The sequence below is a fragment of the Fringilla coelebs genome (assembly GCF_963513975.1).
Source record: "Fringilla coelebs genome assembly, chromosome: 6".
Taxonomy (NCBI): domain Eukaryota; kingdom Metazoa; phylum Chordata; class Aves; order Passeriformes; family Fringillidae; genus Fringilla; species Fringilla coelebs.
Window position 1 is genome coordinate 52,213,530 of NC_140034.1, and position 18,643 is coordinate 52,232,172.

The 18,643-nt window shown below is 47.6% G+C and overlaps 2 protein-coding genes across 9 annotated transcripts in view; one reads left to right on the forward strand and one right to left on the reverse strand.

Annotated features, from left to right (window-relative positions):
* SBF2 (SET binding factor 2) overlaps positions 1-10,048 on the reverse strand; it is a 230,431-nt gene extending 220,383 nt beyond the window's left edge. For all 7 annotated transcript variants that reach the window (XM_084208186.1, XM_084208185.1, XM_084208181.1 and 4 more), the window contains exon 1: positions 9,558-10,048. In XM_084208186.1, coding sequence (XP_084064312.1) covers positions 9,558-9,612 — 55 coding nt within the window. In that variant the 5' untranslated portion in view covers positions 9,613-10,048. The remainder of the gene's footprint in view (positions 1-9,557) is intronic.
* Positions 10,049-15,572: 5,524 nt separating this feature from the next.
* ADM (adrenomedullin) lies at positions 15,573-18,335 on the forward strand. 2 transcript variants are annotated; one of them, XM_084207589.1, is made up of 4 exons: positions 15,573-15,677; positions 16,260-16,373; positions 16,674-16,814; positions 17,301-18,335. In XM_084207589.1, the coding sequence occupies exons 2-4, from the start codon at positions 16,276-16,278 to the stop codon at positions 17,602-17,604; spliced, it is 543 nt and encodes a 180-aa protein (XP_084063715.1). In that variant the 5' UTR covers positions 15,573-15,677; positions 16,260-16,275; the 3' UTR covers positions 17,605-18,335. The 2 variants fall into 2 exon arrangements, with proteins under 2 accessions (XP_084063715.1, XP_084063716.1); XM_084207590.1 differs by having other exon boundaries at positions 15,575-15,677; positions 16,263-16,373.
* The last annotated feature ends 308 nt before the right edge of the window (positions 18,336-18,643 follow it).

Sequence of the window (18,643 nt, forward strand, 5' to 3'; positions counted from 1 at the left end):
GGCTATTTACTAAAACTAGCCACATTTTTGTAAATTAAAAACAAAAATAATAAAGAAACCCATAAACAAGCATGTAAACAATTTTGTAAGAATGAGGAAACATCTTACAAGGTCAGAAAGGCACAAAGCATGTTTTCTGAGGTCTTTTCTCTCTCACAAAATATGAGTGAAAGCCTTGCCTCTTCCAAAAAGATGCCATATGGCAAAAGAGAACAAAATGATAAAAAAACAGCCTCCAGGAGATTATTTTGTTAAACGTGTATGATCTCATCTCTTTTAATAATAAACACTATAAACAAAATATTTGGAAAACACGGTGCTGAAACAACAACCTTACAGAAGTGTCACAACTTGACCGGACGCTGTTTACTCAGGGGCAAACCTGGTATCATTATTTATGCACGTTAATCAAACAGGAAAGAGAACCTTTTGAAAGAAGAGTTTTGAATTTCAAATCACAAACATGTGGCTCTCTATGGCTTTGTTTTCTTTTCAGTTGCCTGTAGCTGAAACAACACGGCCACTTGCTTTGGCCGTCCCGCTGAAGCGCAGTGCCATCACAGCTGCAGGCTGAGGACGCCCTGCTGAGGGGCTTTGGGATGTTCCAGCTCTCTGCTGCTTCCCTGCTGGAAAGAACCAACCCCTCAGAGCTGGAAAAGGGAACACACAGCGTCACTCCACAGCCAGGTGCCTCAGCTTCAAGCATGCTTACAGGTAGCTGGAGTCAAAACCTCAGCTGGTGAGTGGGAGCAGCACAGAACTGGCACCAGGGTCTAAAATCGCTGCCTCCAGCTAAAGGGCAAACCTGAGACCTTCACAGGTGTTCTCTGAACTCACTTCAGCAAAGTGGACCAGAATTTAACACTGAAAATAAGCATTTCAGTTTTAGTCACTATAAATTACCCAGGGGACAAACATTCTTCTGCAACACTTTGAACACTTGCGTGGATTTCTGAACACAAACTGAATATTTATTACCACAGAAAACATCCTTTTACTCTGTGTGCATGCCTTGCTATCCTATTTGTTTTATATATGATTTGAAACATCACTAAAAGCATCCATTTGAAACCTTGGGCTTTCTACCGCTGCTGAAATTTACTGATCATGAGAAATATATGCTAATTAGCTTCCTATTTTGCAGAAGCAAGCAGCTCCTGAAATGCATAAAATAAGAATAATTCAATAATTGCACTTCTAAGAAATGTAGGGTGAATCCCAAAGGCAATGATCAGGCAGCAGCTCTTCCCTGCCTTTACAGGAAATTCCAGCTTGTTCCTCAGCTGCAGCCGGGCACAACCTATGGCTCAGACAGAGGCCCTGGGCTAAGACACTTCACAAAAAGCAAATTCTGCCTGGCAGCCCACTGAACAAAATACACTGAAGGAAAAAAACCCACAGGATGAAGATTCTAAGAACTTGCAGCCTAAAAGAGGAAGACTCTAAATAGATTAAATTACCCCCAAAAAATATGGGGGAAAATGTGGGTTTAAATCCATGCTTTAGGAAGGCTTTTAAAATTGGTTTTATCACCAATTTTTCTTTGAAACCTTCTTTAAAAAAATTTATATTCTTAAAAAATATCAAACCTACTACTTCTCTCTTCACAAACTATAAAACAAGAAGAAAGAAAATGGAAATCCACTTGTAAGTTTTACTGGAATGTTTTGTATTAAACCTAGTTTAAAAATAGCACACCAACAATATAGACCAGTAACAGCCCAGTCATCACACGAGCTTCATAAAACTACTATGTGTTTTTCTGGGAAAATAGATTAATTATGAAGAAACAGCTCCACAGGAACAAAGCATGCGGCTTTCTTCTATTTTTATGCAATTGCAATTTGCATGTTTATGAAAAGCAGTCTGTGTAATAGAATTAAAAAACACAGCTTCTCTAATTTTTTTTAAAAGTACAGTATGCCCATTCAACAATATTTCAAGAATTAAAATTCCATTACAGTTGAATTTATGACAAGGTCACAACTTTGTCTTTTGAGTCTTGAGCATTTTGTTAGTCACACATACAGCTTTTTCTGACTGCCACTTAGGAATTGGATTTACAGCCCAGGGAACTATAGTCACAAAAAAGGACAAGCATCTGCATTTCTTCATCCAAAACAAAAATACACATGTTAAATGTACACATCTAAACTGTGGAAGACTTCAACAACACAGTGGTCAAGCTAAAAGGTATACTGGGCTTTAACTGGTGCAGTTATAACAAACTAAGAAACAAGAGTGTGATTTTTTTTAGATACACAAATAACTAACAGCTACAGGCATCTCTTATGGCGCTCTATCTTGTTCTTTAACTATTTTCAAATATTTTTTACTTAAATTAAATGCACCATACAAAGTCTCAATGGTCGACATCTGTTTCCAGCTCAATTATTTCAGTAAAATTTCACACAAAATAGTTTTTCTCCTTCCAAGAAATAAGACTGGGGAGAAAAGGATTTTTTTTGCCTAAACTAAAATTCTACCAAACACACTTTTAGGCCCAAAATTTACAGAAGGGACAAACCTGGCCCTGGTGTTTGTGCGATGAATTGGAATTTGTTTATTTAAAGATGAAAACCATAACAAATCAGACTGAGTGGCCAAGAGGACCTAATCTCAGAAAACCACAGAGTAGATAAAGAGAGTTAAATGGATACTGAGAGAAGGAAGGAGAAAGTGAGAGAGATGGTAAGGCAGAGATTCTTCTGGAATAAACCTAGAAGACAGAAAGCATTCTAAAATACCAGAATGTGTCAAATAGAGTAAGCAGGAGGAGTGGCCAATGTCTTGTGAAGGGTTCCTAAGCCACAAGGAAGTGACATGCAGCCCACTACAGAGTCTGACAACACTCTGTACTCCTGGCATCACTGTCCACAGCAGCTGGCAAAAGGAGCTCAAGAAAACCCACAACCTTCCACAACTGAAGTCAAGGTTCCAGAAAGAAGAGCTGTCATCCCTCTTCACCCACAAGCATCTGAGAAATCCTCTGCCAGAATGTCTCCTCTTCCTTCCAGCTGCTATTCCAGCGACCCAACGCGACACTCTAACATTTAAAAAAGACATTTTCTATCTTGCTGAAGAGCAAGTGTCAGATAATGGATTTTCTGGGGTTTTAAAACAACACATGAACCACAGTAAAAGGACATGATAAGGACATTATTCCTACCTTCTATTTTTTCCACCTTTCTGAGTGATTGATTTTGTAAGCCCAGTAACATTCCTTTGTCTCTTTTTATCCACTGAGGTCTCCCATGCTCCAATGGGGATTTGCATGCGACTATCCTGAATTTGTATCCAGAATTATGATGAGTTTGTTTTTTCTGTCTCTCAGCTTTCCTCCACAACAGCTACAGGCAACCCCAGACCGTACTGTCACCGAGTGCTGGTTCTGGCTGCAGCAGTGACAGCCCGTCACCCACGTCCAGCTCAGTGGAAATGTTGTGGTTCCTTTGACACCTAGAACACAACACTACCAGAAAGGAAACAAAGAATTCAAGCTCTGTTCAATGATTGAATTTTTTCCCAATATTCAATCTGCAGAAGATTGAAAACTGAGAACTGTAAACATCAGAGACATGAAATCAGGATCTATCTAGTCACTAGCAGATAAGCAACAACCAGCATGTTCTTGGCTCAATGAGCAGGGATTTAGCTGCCAAATCCCAATCAACACTAATTGGATTGTCCTTGACTTCAGAACATACCACTGACACCACAGGAGTAATTTATTTCAACAAACACATATAAATGGAACACAATTCCCAAAACGCCGAGCAGAAGAAAATTTATCTCATCAATACTGATAATGTTATTGTTAGAAATAATTTTTTTCACTATAGAATCAAGGAGCCTGAAAGTCTCATGCTATTGCAAAGAGGAGTAAGATGAGAGATGAACCAAAGGAAAACCTCCTACTCACCAGCAGATATTTGCAGGATACAACTTTCACTGACAGTTATCAAGGCTGAACTGAGAATCTGCTGTTACACATTTTACAAATGACTCCACAGTGACTGTGGTTTTCCTTTGTGAGCACCAGTAACTGGGGAGGTAGTTGGTACTTTAAATTGATGTCAGAGAACTACCACAGCAGTGTAATTCTCTGCCTCACTGTTACAAGACAAGACTGTTATGTTTGGGGCATTGGAGATGTTAAATGTCAGTCTCATTGTCCCTCCACTGAAAAATATGGTTGTGGTTATAGAAGGCCAGGGCTTACACAGTATTCAGGCTTGCACAACAAACTGTTTGCCATGAACAGGCAGCAGGAAAAGTGTCTTTTTGTCAGGTAATCCACAAAGTTAATCCAGGACAGAACAGGGAAGAGAGAGTTCCTTGACTGCACTTTAGTCACAAAGATAGGAAATGCTACTTCCCTCAACATAATCTGTGTCCTCATATTTCAGAACAAATGAAGATAACTTACAGAGAAAAAAGCCAGCCTCCAGGAATATTTTAGTTTAAAATGAAAGGCTGAAAAATAAGTCTTTTTATTGATGTTGTTATTATAGTGGCAAGACTGAATGAGTAAAGAGTCTGAAATCCAAGTTCTTTAGAAATATTCATTACAGACATGTGAGGGAAAGAAGATCTCCATGATCTCTGTTGATTTTAAGATTCCTCCAAAATGATAAATCCATAAACCAATTTTTTTCTTTTTATGTCAACATTATGTACTAGGAGAAACTGCTTGGATATCTTTTAGGAATACATGCTACCAAAAAATACTGGGGGCCCTCCAAGCAGACTTTCAAGAGAGTTTTATCTCACAAAAACAAAAACAAAAAACCCAAACAAACAAAGAAAGAAACAAAGAAACAAACACAACCACAATCAAAACAAACAAAACTACGTGCAATGGAAATATTTCTTCCTCATTCTGTTTCAGCACAGTATTGTGGAATCTGTTGTATTTGAAAAGTAAAGCACAAGGTTTGGAGGAAGAGATCATTTCATTGACTGGAGGGACTAATTTGTTTACAAGTATTTGGGGTGCCATGCCCGACCCAGCCACAGCCACCTAAAGCCATCTCCTAGCAGTACCCACAGCAGCACACTCCTGCATCCTGCTCCACTTCCAGCACTGCTCCTGATGCTTCATTCCACTGCAGCTACAAGAATTCCCCTGCCACAATAAGAAGGATTTAGTTTTTGTTGCTTTTTTAATCCCTTTGAGATTTCCCTGGATTGCATTTGAATCAAATTTAGCTGCAGCACAGATAAGAAAGCCACTGAAGTAACAGCTTTATTCCCTTATTTTTCTACATTTTGTTTTACAGAGATTGCATGCCATGGCATCAAGCAATCATCCACTCCTTATACACACACTAGCTCAGTGAAATGCCCAACTGTGAATATACAGCAAATACACCAGAAAATCCTCATGATATTATATTCTTCACAGGCAAAATCTGCTCACAGGGAAAAAAAATAAAAGAATCAGACAACCCCATTTAGAAATTTCTCCCACTCCATCAACAATCACTTGTCTTGTTTCAAAATCCTCGGAGATACAAAGCTGTGTTACACAATAAAGGCTTCCCTGAAGAGGAGTTGATAAAAATCAGAACAGAAACAACCACAACAGAGCCTACACATGTTATACCAGCATTTATCAGTTGTGACAACAGCCAAATAAAACTGCTATACTGTTGGAAGCCTTCTGTCCTACACATTGCATCTGCACACAGAATCAAGAACAAATCATTCCTCTGACCTCTTAGAGCGACCAAACCTCACAGAAAACATCCTGCTCCACCTCACAGGTTCTCTCCTTTCACTTCTGTGTACAAAACAGCATCCTACAGGAAAGCTGCTACACGTGTATGGGAAAGTTAATCAAATCCAGTCTTTGGATCCTCTCTTCTTTATCCTTACCTTTCAGCTGCTGAGCCAAGGAAGACACAGAATAGTCTCTCTTTTACGTTTTCCAAGGAGCATTGTATGTAAATTCTAAGGACAGATTCATGATTAGGGCTTATGCCAGCAAAACCAAAACCAAACAAAACAAAAAAAAGCATCTTCTCATGCCCTTCTGTGATCTTTGCAAACATCTGTGTTCTTCCTAATCCCATCCACATTCCATTATTCAGACACATTAAATGAGAATTTTTCGGTGAAGCACATCAAACACACTTCAAAATCCACGAAACAATCAAATGCATGAACAGTAAGGCCTGCTGGGATTTCTCCCTAGCTGTTACCCCAGAATGCCTACATTTGGTAGCAACTTTGCTCCTTTCAGAGACTTCTGTAAGTGCCTTTTGCAGCCAGTTATGTAACAGCTTTATATTGCGCTGATATGCTGGGGGAAAATGTGGTTATCTACCTCAGCCAAGGTTCAGCTGAAGGCAAAATACACCAAGGTTGATTGCTTTACCCTGCAAAAGTATCACTGTTAGAACAAAAAAAAAAAGAAAAGGGTTTAGTAAAGCTGGGGGATTTATAAATCTGCTTTCTATAACTCTGTCAGGACGCTTAACGTGCGCTTCTGACAGCAGCTACTGCTGCTGCAGTTCTGAGCAGTGGCTCAGAATGAGTGCCTAAAATACACAACAGCCATTAAAACTATGATCCACTGAAGCTTAGTTTTATGGCGAGACACAGACTGAGCAACCTAAGTGGGAATACAGACCAGTGTACCTGAAAGACAGAAAAGGCTGGGTGAATCAGGTCAGCCTCAACAACACAAAGACTTCTCAGCTCCTAAGTGCCTGCAACTCCTCTGACACTTGTCAACAGCAAAGCACATTCTCCACTCAGGCAGAGCCTCTGTGCAACCTGCCAAGCATGAATGAACTGCCTGTTAGGCAAATTATCCAAGGGCTCCCATCAGTTTCCTTGGAGCATGTAGGACACTAAGGCACCTCACTAACATCTTTGTGCCCAAGGCTCTAGGAACATTTGGGCTGATGTAAATTCAGGGTGCATTGATCTGTCTTTCAGTATACTCCTGACCTTCCTTTATGCCAGTACTGGCATTCATCTGACATCCTGGTGAGCCAACAGTGTTTGAAAAATTAGCAAGAAAGTAATTCAAGGACAATACAGCAACACAGGTAACACACCCAGCAAGAAAGGTCTTTGGGATGGGTCAGCATCCTAAAGTGAGCTGGATCCAAAGGAAGATTTAGCACAATAGGAATAGCTGCACCAGGACTGCTGTAACATCAATTCACACAGGCCTAGACCAGAACAGGAATGGACTTTCACATGCTTGATTCCCAAAGGACACATTCTCAGGTTTACTTGAGGACAATGATACCCTTCACTTCCCCTGAAGACTATGCTGGATAAAAACTTGTAGCATCAGTTACAAAGTTGTTCCAAAACAAGACAAACCTACAAATCTGCTCCTAAACTGCATAAACATTGCATTTTAGATATTTACAGCTAATGTTTTTTGAGTAAAGCCAGACAATCAGCACCTTTACCACATTTTCAGGGGTAAGATATTGGTATATGTAAATAAATCCGTATAAGCAGTGAGGAGAGCCAGCAGACCCAGTGGGGCTTTCCTGGGAGAGCAGTCACTACTATAAACACCTTTCCCTATAAACCACAAGTGTTTATCATCCAAATGCTGCTGACACACAGGTTGGGGGGAAGGGTACAGCAGTTTTGTTTGCTTGTTTACACAAAGCTATTCCACAGATTATGCCTGGGAAAAAAAAAAAGAAAAAAAACACTACAAAACATAATTACACTCAACATTAAAATCAAGCACTTTAAAACCAGGCCGAAGGTAGCTGCAGATGAAAAACAAATAGGAAAGAAAAAAAGGAACATACTTAAAAATATAAAAGCTTCAAGGGTAGCTAGTCTAAAATCCTAGAAATGCTTGTCCCTGCTTTTCATATAGAAGGAAGCATAATAAATGCATCAAAAAACTACAGTTTTATAAGAAAAATAAAGGTCAGTACTCCATGTATTATGGGATTGCATGTGGGGGTAAAGGAATTTGGAAAACAATGCATGCCTAGTCTTCAACAGAATGTTGTTCCTTCAAGCATTTTTCTTATGAAGCATTAAAGTAGCAACAAGTAATTTAAATAATAAAGTCTAAACAATTACTTTCTGGGCATGACCTTTTTAAATTAAGGTTCAGGAGTTATTTCTGAATCTGCTCAATTTCACCCAGGCAAGCAATTCCACCAAACTTCATGAAACAATTTATGTATGGGAAGTTAAACACATACTTAAATGCTACAGATGAAGACATTTTACAGAAATAAAGCTTTCCAATGCAATCTGTAATTTCACTTCAATGAAGTAAGCAGCCTATTTGATTTGTCTTCTTAAAAGCGCATCTGGGTTTTTTGGTTGCTTCTTTGTTTTGATTTGGGTTCTATCTACTTTGTCAGGGAAAATGTTCCAAAAAGGAGAGAGGCAAAAGGAAAGGTCTTTATTTTTAAAATAAAATACTTCCCATTTCACATGGCTTGATTTTGACAGTACAATTAGGACAGACCTGTTACCAAATGGGGTGGGAGGGGTAACCAGGATGTAATTAATGGAATAACAATTGCAGAATAGTAAAATACAAGAGACCCTTAGCAGAAATTTGTCAGACACCGCAGCTTTAAACACGCAAATAAAACGGTTTCTCTAAAACTTATATTTCTTTTTAAAAAATTCCATACTCCGAGTTTATTAGCTGCACTTTTTGAATGAACAGATACAGACTACACGCAATTGCTACTTCAAAGAATTACTCTGAGTAACAAACTTGAGTGTTGTTTGGTTTATGCATAGTCAAATAAATTAGGGAACATTCGACTGTTTAAAATATTGTTTATTAACAACATACATTCAAAGGAGCGCTCTGAAATACGCAGCACAAACACATTCCAGTTGACAATCACTTCGTTTTCCAGTCAGTTTGAACACTGATTTGAGATCTCTGCAGCAACAAAGCTGGTACCATAACGGAGAGTTACGTAACACAAACCACTCTCTCTTTGCCCACAAAACGACAGCAGATAACACCACTTCCCTTTCCCCCAGCAGACGGGACGTATCCCGAGGCTTTAGGAAGAGCACCCATTCCATCGCCCGGGGGACACGCGGCACCGCTCAACAGGCGATGGATGAGCGGCGAGACGGGCAAACCCCGCTGCCGGCCGAACGCAGCCTTTGTTCTCCCGGGAGGCGCGGCTGTCGCGCCCCAGCCTGCGGGACACAGGTGGGGACCGGCGGCTCCGGCCCTGCCCCGCGCCTCCGGCCGCCGGGCCCGGCACGGCCGCGGGCCCCGTTTGAACCTGCCCGCGCTTTGGGGAAGGAGCCGCAGCCGCTCCCGGCGGGCGGGGCGCGCCGGGGCTGCCCCGGGCGAGCGGCGCAAGAGCCCCTCCGCTTCCCCGCTCGGGAAAGGGGAATTAACCCTTGGCTCGCCCCGCTGCCCTCACCCCCTCCTCCCCCGGCCGGACGCGCGCCCCGTGTGCGCCGCAGTCTCCTCCTCCCGCGGCCCGGCCGGAGGCGGGCGGGGGCCGGGGCCGGGCAGGAGCGCGGGGAGCGGCCAGGCACGGCGGGGCAGCGCTGCGCGCAGCCACACCTACCTGTCTTCTCGTGGTCATAGCCCACCACGATGAAGTAGTCGGCCAGCCTGGCCATGGCTGCGCGGGGCGCGCCTCGGCCTCACCACCCCAGCGGCTGCGGCGGCGGCTCGGGGCAGGCTCAGCATCCTCCGCTCCGCGCCCGCCGCAGGAGGAACGGCACCACCTCAGCCATGTTGGAGGCGCGGGCACGCCGTGCGCCTGCGCGCCGCCCGGACCGCTCGCCGTGACCCCGGGGCTGGGCGGGGGCTGGGGCGGCCCGGCCCGGCTGTCCCGCAGTGCCGCTGCCCCGGGCCGACCGCCGTGCTGGGACGCCGTTGCCAGCGCCGCGGCCTCCCCTCGCAGCCCACCGCGGGCGGGGAGGGTCCGGCGGGGGAGGTCCGCGCCCCGCCCGAGCGGGGCTTTGTCTCCCGGCAGCCTCCCCCTGTGCGGTGGCCGCCCGGGGGGCAGCGGCTCCGGAGCTCGTTCTCCTTCCAAAAGACACTCGCGGCGGGTCGGAGCGCTCTGCATGCCCGGGGAGACCCAAGTGTTTGAGCGGGGCTGCACCTCGCCGCTCCCGCGAGGAGCTGCCGGGGCCGGGCATCGCCCTCACCGAGGCTCCGCGGAAATGGAAGCCGGCGGCGAGAGAACGGCGGCCCCGCCAGCCCGGCCCGGGGAATCGGGGATTGCACGTCCAGAATGTGTCCCGGTCACGTTTTGTCCGGGGTGTGCGGGACGTGCCGCCGCGGAGGCAGCCGTGCCGCGGCCGCGCTGGGCTCTGTAGCGGTGCCGTGGGTCGGCGCGGAGGTCCCGGCCCCGGCCCCCTCACAGCAGCACCCACGGCCCGGAGCGGGCTGTGCTGCCCCGGGTGGCGGCGCCGGGGCCGAGCCTGGCAGGGCACTGGTCAGCCGTGCCTCGGCGTGACCCGCGTGGCCTCGGACGTGCCGGCCCGGGCACGGGCGGTGGCCGCCGGGGCGCCCAGCGAGCCCCGCCGGGAGCTGCGCTGGTGCTGTTTATAACGGGCAGATGAGACAGGCACCGTTTGGACCGTGGCCCTCGAAAGCTCGGTGGACTTTTACAGCAGTCACGGAGATGCTGAGGATAAAGGAGCGGCCAGTACAGCGCTTGGGTAGCTGGCGGAGCCTGCAAAAACCACTCTGATAAGCTTCTATGCACATCCCGTTTGACAGCACAGAGAGAAGAACCAGCGCGGAGGACGTGGGTTGCAGTCCAGCGCGGAGCAGTCGTGGGTGCCAGGCTGGGTGTGGAAGTGCAGCAAACTGGATTCGCTCCTGACGAGGGACCCAGCAGACAGTCATAAGTGGTCTCAGAGACATTTCTGCTTTCAACACGCCGGTCTTGCACCTCTTAGATTGTACATAGTGATGCCGTGTCTTGCTGATAAGCGAGATGCAAATTGGTCAGGAAGCTTCAAGCAGTGTTCCCGCTTGTGCCTTCTCAGTGGAGGGCAGAGGTTGACATCTCCTCGGAGTCCTCAGCTTCGTGATTTAGCTGTTTTGAAGCAAATGACATGTGTAAAGATCCAATCCTAATACATTTCCTTGTTTAGGAGTAAAGAAAAATGTGTAATATATACATCAAAAAGATTGGCCATACTTTTTGAGAAAGAGATGCACTCTATGGGGTTAGTCACTTCTAGATAGGAGTTAGGTAGGACTTTGTTAAGTTGTGCATAGGCATTTTGGTTGCAGGATACAACAGTTCACAAAAACAAAGGATAATGTTCTGTACAGCTAAATCTAGAGGGAAAGTTTAAAGACACTAAGAAATTACCTAATTTGGAGCTGAAATGGGTCCTTGGAGTTATAATATCTACACTGATAAAACAAATCTCAATAGTAAAATCTCACTGCTCTTCTAGCAGTACCTCACAGCACCTCTAGCAGGAGAGAATCACTCACACCTTTCCCAGAGCATTAATAAATGCTCAAGAGCAATAAATAAATGTTCAAGAGCAAGATGTTTATTTAGTGATTTCCCAGTACTGCTAGTGCTCACTTTACAGCCTTGTTCCTTCTGCCATCTAGATCAATACAGCCAAATTTTATAAAGTTTATAAGAAGTGGCACATCTTAAATAAGAAATAGGAAGTTCAGTTGAGCTTATTTATTTCACAGAATCGCAGAATGGTTTGGGTCAGGAGGGAGCTTAAAGATCATCCTGTTCCAAACCCCTTGCTACAAGCAGGGACACATGCCACTGGACCAGGTTCCTCAGACCCATCCAACCACACCACAAACACTTCCAGGGATGTGGCATCCACAACTTCTCTGGGCAACTTCCCTTAAGTATAGACCAATCTTATGTTCTTACAGGACAAATGAAGAAGTGGAGTAGACACAGTGTTTGTTCACCTAAATTCTAATGAAAAGTGAAACTGAATGCTCATCCAGACCACCAAGCCTTTATTCCCTCTCTTGCAGCAGGGTGGCCTAGCTCCTCACAGGAGAAGCAGGGGCTCACAGAGGACACCGAGGCACAGGTCTCCACAAGCCCCTAGTCATGTATCTATCCCAGGGGAAGAATTGCAAGGCTGCAGCCTCTCCAAGAGTCTGAAAGCACTCAAGGGATAACGTTACCACTCTTACATTGTGCCCTTGGCAACAACAAGGTGTGAACGTTCACAATACCTTCTACACTTCACTCCTCCTTCAGGAAACAGGGAATTCAGACTCTGCCAACCCATGCCAGAACAGGGGGGCAGCCATGACCCTGACCAGATTTCCCCTACCAACAGACATCCCCCACTCACTTCGGAGGTTTTGTTTGGTGTACTCCAACCTGTCAGACAAAGGCTCACCAGAGCACCTCCAGCGGGACTACCGAAATGGAATCAGCCCTTTGTCACTGTGCTCTTGGCATGGAGAGAACTGGCTGAGTGCAGGCACTAACAGTAAGGTTTTTCTGTGTGGAGCTTGACTGAGGTTTTAGATCCTTCAGGGTGTGCCATTCTTCTATTAGTATTATCTTTCTGCTGATTTCACGCAGCCTGAAATACAATCAGGTCTATTCATACTCATGGCATATGAATTCAGAACAATTTGTTTAAACAAAGTGAAACATGCAAAGGCACTTCCACTGGCTTCAAACAACAGTTCTCTTCCATAATCAGCACAGAATATTTGCCTCACACTGATTCCCCATTGCTACCCACAGGTTTTAGACCTTTTAATTTCAAATAAATCTCAGCCTGAATAAAATGCTCTATAAACAGCAACTCATCTCCACCATGTCCCTGCCAGAACAGATACTTGTTGTAAGGTCTTCTCTATGGGAACACCAAGAGGTTGAATGGTACACCCAAGATAAGCAGTAAACAGGAGATGGCTGCTCCTCCAGGCCAGCTTCCCACCATGGGTGAGGCAGCATCCGGGAGACCCTGCACTTCACATCACACACTGGTCTGGCTGAACTGCTTGGCATTGCCTCAGACTCACAGCTTGTGAATGATATTGCTATGGAACATTCTGTGAAACTGGGGGTTTTTTGGTTGGTTTTTGGTTGTGTTGTTTTTTTTTTTTTTTTAAGGGAATAACTATTTATGGCATAATTTTTTAAAAATTGGTCACTGTTACATCACAGTACCAATTCAGTGACTGTTGCTCATTTCCAAACTGCATGAGAATGCAAGTTCATAGAAAGAACAAAATGAGCATCTGAACAAAGAACATGATGTTTTGTGGTAGATTTGAACCAGCTTTACCTGCTGACGCCCTTTCACAAATCACGTCATCAACAAACTGATCATTTATGTGTCAGAGTTTGCCACCTCATGAATTTACATGAAGTAATTTTGTATCACTGAGATGATAGTTACAGTCAGTATGGAAGAAACATGAGAGTTGTGTTATTACTGTCATTACTATTCCTAAATCAACGTAGTTTTTTTTTTCTGCATTGTTTGTGTCAGAGTATACAAAATACACTTCCCGTTTAAGCCAAAGATTTTAATGAGGGGTTTTCCAGCATTTGAGGAAACGTGTGGGGTTTTTTGGTTTTTTTTTTTACTGGAATGGGAGACTTAATTTGAGTCAAAGCAATGCTTATCACATAAAATCCTGCCTTCTCATTCGGAAAAAGTTAGATTCAGTTTCAACTTCTGCTAATCAAGGAAATGCTTGAACTCGCACGAGCTTGAGCTGCCTCATGAGGTCTCTAATATCCAGCCGCCGCGGGCTGATGCAGTCGTGCAGCTCCGGACATGATACGGTCCCGTCCTAGACCACTTATTTTCCCATTTCTTCCCCGCTGTGTTTCCCCCCCCCAGCCTCTCTCTCTGCCCGTCTGTGCTCCGGAGCGCGGTCCGAGGCGCGGGCAGCGGGGCTGCGGCTCCGCGGAGCTGCGGGCGGAAGGGACGGGGGTTGAGCCCGGGGCGGCCGGCGCTCCGGGGCCGCCGCCGCGTCCCGCCCCGCTCTCGGCCGGGCAGGTGCGGCGGGCTGCGGATCCGGGCTTGCCCGGCGGCCGCCTCCGGGCCGGGGGAACGGGCCTCGCCCCGCGGAGCCGCGCAGGGGGCTCGGGGCAGAGGGGCGGCCGGCTGATGCGATGGGGAGCAGCGACAGGCAGTGCTGACTCTCCCAGCCGGCCGGGTGGTGGCAGCTCCCGGGCCAGCCTGCCCCGCACAGGTAGATGCCGGAGACAGAAGGCTCCAGATGTCTGGACGCCGCTGGCGAGCGAGGGGAGGGAGGGAGAGAGTACCCTAGACCGAGTGAGCCGTGCACAGGAAAGTTTCCGTCATCCCCCTGCACATACCTCTCCGGGGTGTTGTTATACACCGCGGTTATCTAGAAAGGCACAGAGTCACGAGCACACACTCACTCACCTGACTTTTGAAACACTTTGCTTGGGGCAAGATGCGAGAGAAACATCTCACCAGCTCATTCCTTCCTGCCGAGCGTCTCTCGTTGGCCAGGGGACCCTGGGCGCAGATCTCCTGGGGCATTTCCCTCGGTGCCGCCGAATTTGCACTGCGACAAGTCAGCGGAGGCACGGTCCATCCGCTGCTGGCTTCCAGCACCCCCTGCAAAGCCGGACCTCTGCATTTCTGAAGCGTCACGGAGCAAAGACGTTAAAGACTGTAAAAAACCCAACAATAAGGTGGTCAGACTAAGGTTTTGCTGCTGGCCAGCCGAGAGAATGCTGTTAGAGATCCCGATCCTGCACTGGTTCGGCTTTCTGACCGGGAAGTAAATCCGTGAGGTTTGCGGATTGGGAATAGCACAAGGCACGGCGGATCTTCCCAGCGCCCGTAACACCAGGCGTTTCAGTGACTCCGTGTTTGCCCCAAAGCAAAGCCACTTGCTCTGTTCCAAGGCACGGAACTGGACTCTAACCTTCATCTGCCAAAACCATTTGAATCGTGATCTACTTTAATCGATCAAATAAATCAAATTCATTTTGTTAGATAAAAAATGCACCCGAGTTAAGTCATAAATATTAACGATGCCCGATTTGCCACCTCATTACTAATGTAAAGAAGGCTGTCATTCCAGTTACTCATTATAAATTCACGTTGTCCAAATATGGGTTTATTTTGGAGCTTTGATATTTGATGGATTTTCATCGATTTTGGAATGGATTGAATCTGATTTCCACTCCTCTGCTTTCACCCACCTGAGGCTAAGATATCTAGAATGAGAAATTATCCTACAGGCAGCACAAATATAATTATATTTTGGCGGTTAAAACCCCTGTCCCCAGTAAAACAGGCTGAGGGGCTCATCGGATCTTGCAAGTTGTGCCATGACTCAGAATCCTAAAAGCTGCCGTTATAATTAACAAAATACCAAGGGGGTTGTTTAAGTTAATTTTCAATAATCCTCTTATACCCCCCCCCCCCCCCCCCAGTGTTGCCCCCAATCCAGGTCAGAATGCTTAAGGAGTTTTTGAAATGTGGTTGAAATGTGGGGGTGGGGGGGTGCCAAAAGAGAGCTCGCCCAGCCACGCCAAGGTCCACCCACTTCTCAGCGCTGCTCTATAAAAGCGAGCAGTGGAGCGCAGAGCTCGGCAGTGATTACTTCACACACACACACACACAAAGGAGGAGGTCTCGCTCCTCAGGAAACCCTGCAAGCTCGGATCGCTACTACAAAAACATTTGTCTCAGTGGATTATCCTCACTGTCAGGTAAGAACTATTTTTTTTTCCCGTCCTTGGCAACAACAAACGATTCAGGGAAAGTGGAATGCAAGTAAAACTCTACTAAATTTGGACTGTTTTGAAGAGTTTGGAGTTATGCTGTGGAGTCTTGCACTGGCTCTTGGCATCAGCTGCAGTTTACAACATAAGATCCAGACCTAGCTGGTTCTGCGTGTGAAGTGGGAAGAGGAGCTATCAGGGAATAAACTTCCCGGCAGCAAAACACTTGCTGGAGTTTGGAAACGATGCGTCCGATAGCCAACTCTCTCTGATCTTATGGGTTTGCTAAATCCTAGTGCAAGCCGCTGGGGGTATTCTGGAAATCCTGCTGGTTTTCAGCCGCCTCTGCAGCTAAACTCTCGAGAAACGTAAACTTTGGAGGCTCTGTTATTTACTCTGTGATAAGTTGTTGAGCAAATATTAGCTTCTGGTTCATATCAGACACAAAGTCCCCGGTAGCCCGGGGGCTCTGCGAGGGAAGGAGCTCTCTGGAATCACCAGGAATAAAGGACAGTCCTTACTTGACTTTTATTAGCAAGCATGCTTATAGTTCTTCTCTTTTCCTTCCAGCAGGAGCCCAGCCAGAATGAAACTAGTTCACGTAGCCCTGCTCTATCTCGGCTCTGTGACCTTCTTCGGGGTGGATGCTGCAAGGGTGGACGTAGCGACAGAGTTCAAAAGAAAGTGAGTATCGGAGCGCGCCCTCCTGCCAGCGCCCCGCGCCGCGCGTGTAGCTGCCGAGCCCCCGCGCCTGGCTCCGGCAGCGGGCAGAGGCACTGGATTCCCTGCAGGAATTGCTCAGCTCCTTAAAGACCTCGTGCCCTTTCAGGAAACATTGGGGGGAGGAGAAGGAAAAAAAAAAAAAAAAAAAAAGGAAAAAATCTCGGCGCTGGCAAAGATTTTCGCCCCTCGAATCTATTTGGTTTGGCTCCCGCCATGCAGACTTGCGATAACAGGCTCTCCTCTTCCCTTGTGCTCTTTCAGATGGACGAAATGGGCACTAAGCCGAGCCAAGCGGGACGTGAAGCCTGCGGGCTTGCTCCGAGGGCTGGGGGCAGCCGCCGACGTGCTGCCTCTCATACGCACCCAGGACGTGAAGGAGGATTCCCGAGTCTCGCCTCCCAGGTAAATTCCAGCCCTTCCTGGGCTCGGGCACTTGCTCGAGGCAGTGGAAAGTTTCGGGGTCCCCTGGTTTCCGGGTGTTCAGGGTTATTCTTGCTGTCGATCCTCCCCGCCCCAGAGGCAGGTCCTGCCCGGGCTGCCCATCGCGCTGAAAGCAGCCTCCCGCCTTCCTTTCCCCGCTGGCGGGAGATAGTAGCGCCTTTGCTGCGAAAGTAGATATAAATAGTAACTTGAGCCCTGGATGCTTAGGAAAAAGTAACAGCCGTAAACTGGCGGGGCCTCTCCTCGCATGGGCGGCAGGCTCCGCTCCGCGCTCCCGCGGAGGGCACAGCCAGGACTGCTGGGGGGCAGCTGGGCACCGTCGGGACGAGCCCGTCTCCAGCCTGAGGGCTCCCTGGCCTGCAGACCCTCCCCTTCCCTCGCCCACCGGCTCCCCTCCTCCGGGCCCCCACCGCGCTCTTCTCATGCCCGCTCTCTCTCTTCCTGCAGCAACCGGGAGGATGCTCACATCCGCGTCAAGCGCTACCGCCAGAGCATTAACAGATTCCCCCACTTCCAAACAAAGGCGTGCCGCTTCGGGACGTGCACGGTGCATTGGCTGGTCGACGAGCTCCACAGGGCGGCCGTCAACGATAGGAACGATGCCGCCCCCGCAAACAAGATCAGCCCCCAGGGCTACGGCCGCCGGCGGCGCTCCCTGCCCGAGCGCCGCAGCCCAGCGCGCTCCCCCAGCTCCGGGCGGCGCCCACGGACGCGCCGGGCGCAGCCCCTCGCCGCCTTCCTCGGAGTCTGAAGCGCCGCAAGACCCGGCCGAGGCCGCCTCGACGGACGGACTGAGGCACGGGCTGAGATCCGCCAGGATTCGCGGAGAGCGCCCGCCCGGGCGGGACCCCGGCGCGCCCTCCGGGGGGAGCTGCGCCCCCCGCCCGCCACGGACTCTGGCCCTCCCCGGGCCGGGCACCGCCGGCTCCCGCAGCCGCCGCCGCCCGCGACGCGAAGGCGCCGCCGCTGCTCCCGGGGGGCTGGGCGGCCCTGGCCGCCCTCCCGCGCCCGGCCGCCCCGAGGAGGCGATGCTCAGGGGGGGACCCGCCGGTGGGCGACCGGCCCCGGCCTCGCCCTCTGCCCCCGAGGGTTGGAGGGTGCGCGTCAGCCGTGGGCAAGGACAGGCCGCCCACGTCTTCTCTACCCTCTGCGTTATGTGCACCCGGCAGGGAATCGGACACTCACTAGTCCCTGCGGGGACTGCGATATACTTGAACGTCACAGAGAGGAAAAGTGCAATTGTACGTGGTTTTTGTTAATTATAAGTGCGGTGTGTGTGGATCACGAGATATGCATTGGTATTTAAGATTGTTCTGTGCCATGTCTTTTTTTGGAAAAAATATATTTTATTTTTATACGGTTTATATATATATATATATATATATTGCATAAGGGCATTTTAAAACATTGTATCCCCTCTATTTTTCATATCGTGAATGTCAAACGTTAACTCTTTTTCCATACCTTTTTTTATCTTGCATTCCAGACTGGTGAAAGATATAGAGAATGTATCAGCTGTTCTCCATGGGTAATATGTGAAATAAAATAAACACAATTACATAAAACACTTCAGTTATGTTGTCTTTAGTGGTCAAGATGAATCATTTCTCACTGTGTTCAATCCTACTCATGCGAAGCTAGAATGGCAGTCCTGGGACAGACCAAAATTCTTCCCTTGCAAACTTTGTTAGCAGCCACCTTATCTCATCAAATGGAGTAAACTCCGAGCCAGCAATGCATCCTAAAATTCCAGGGCAGGTCTGTGGAGAAGGCTCTAAAGCTCTTTTCTG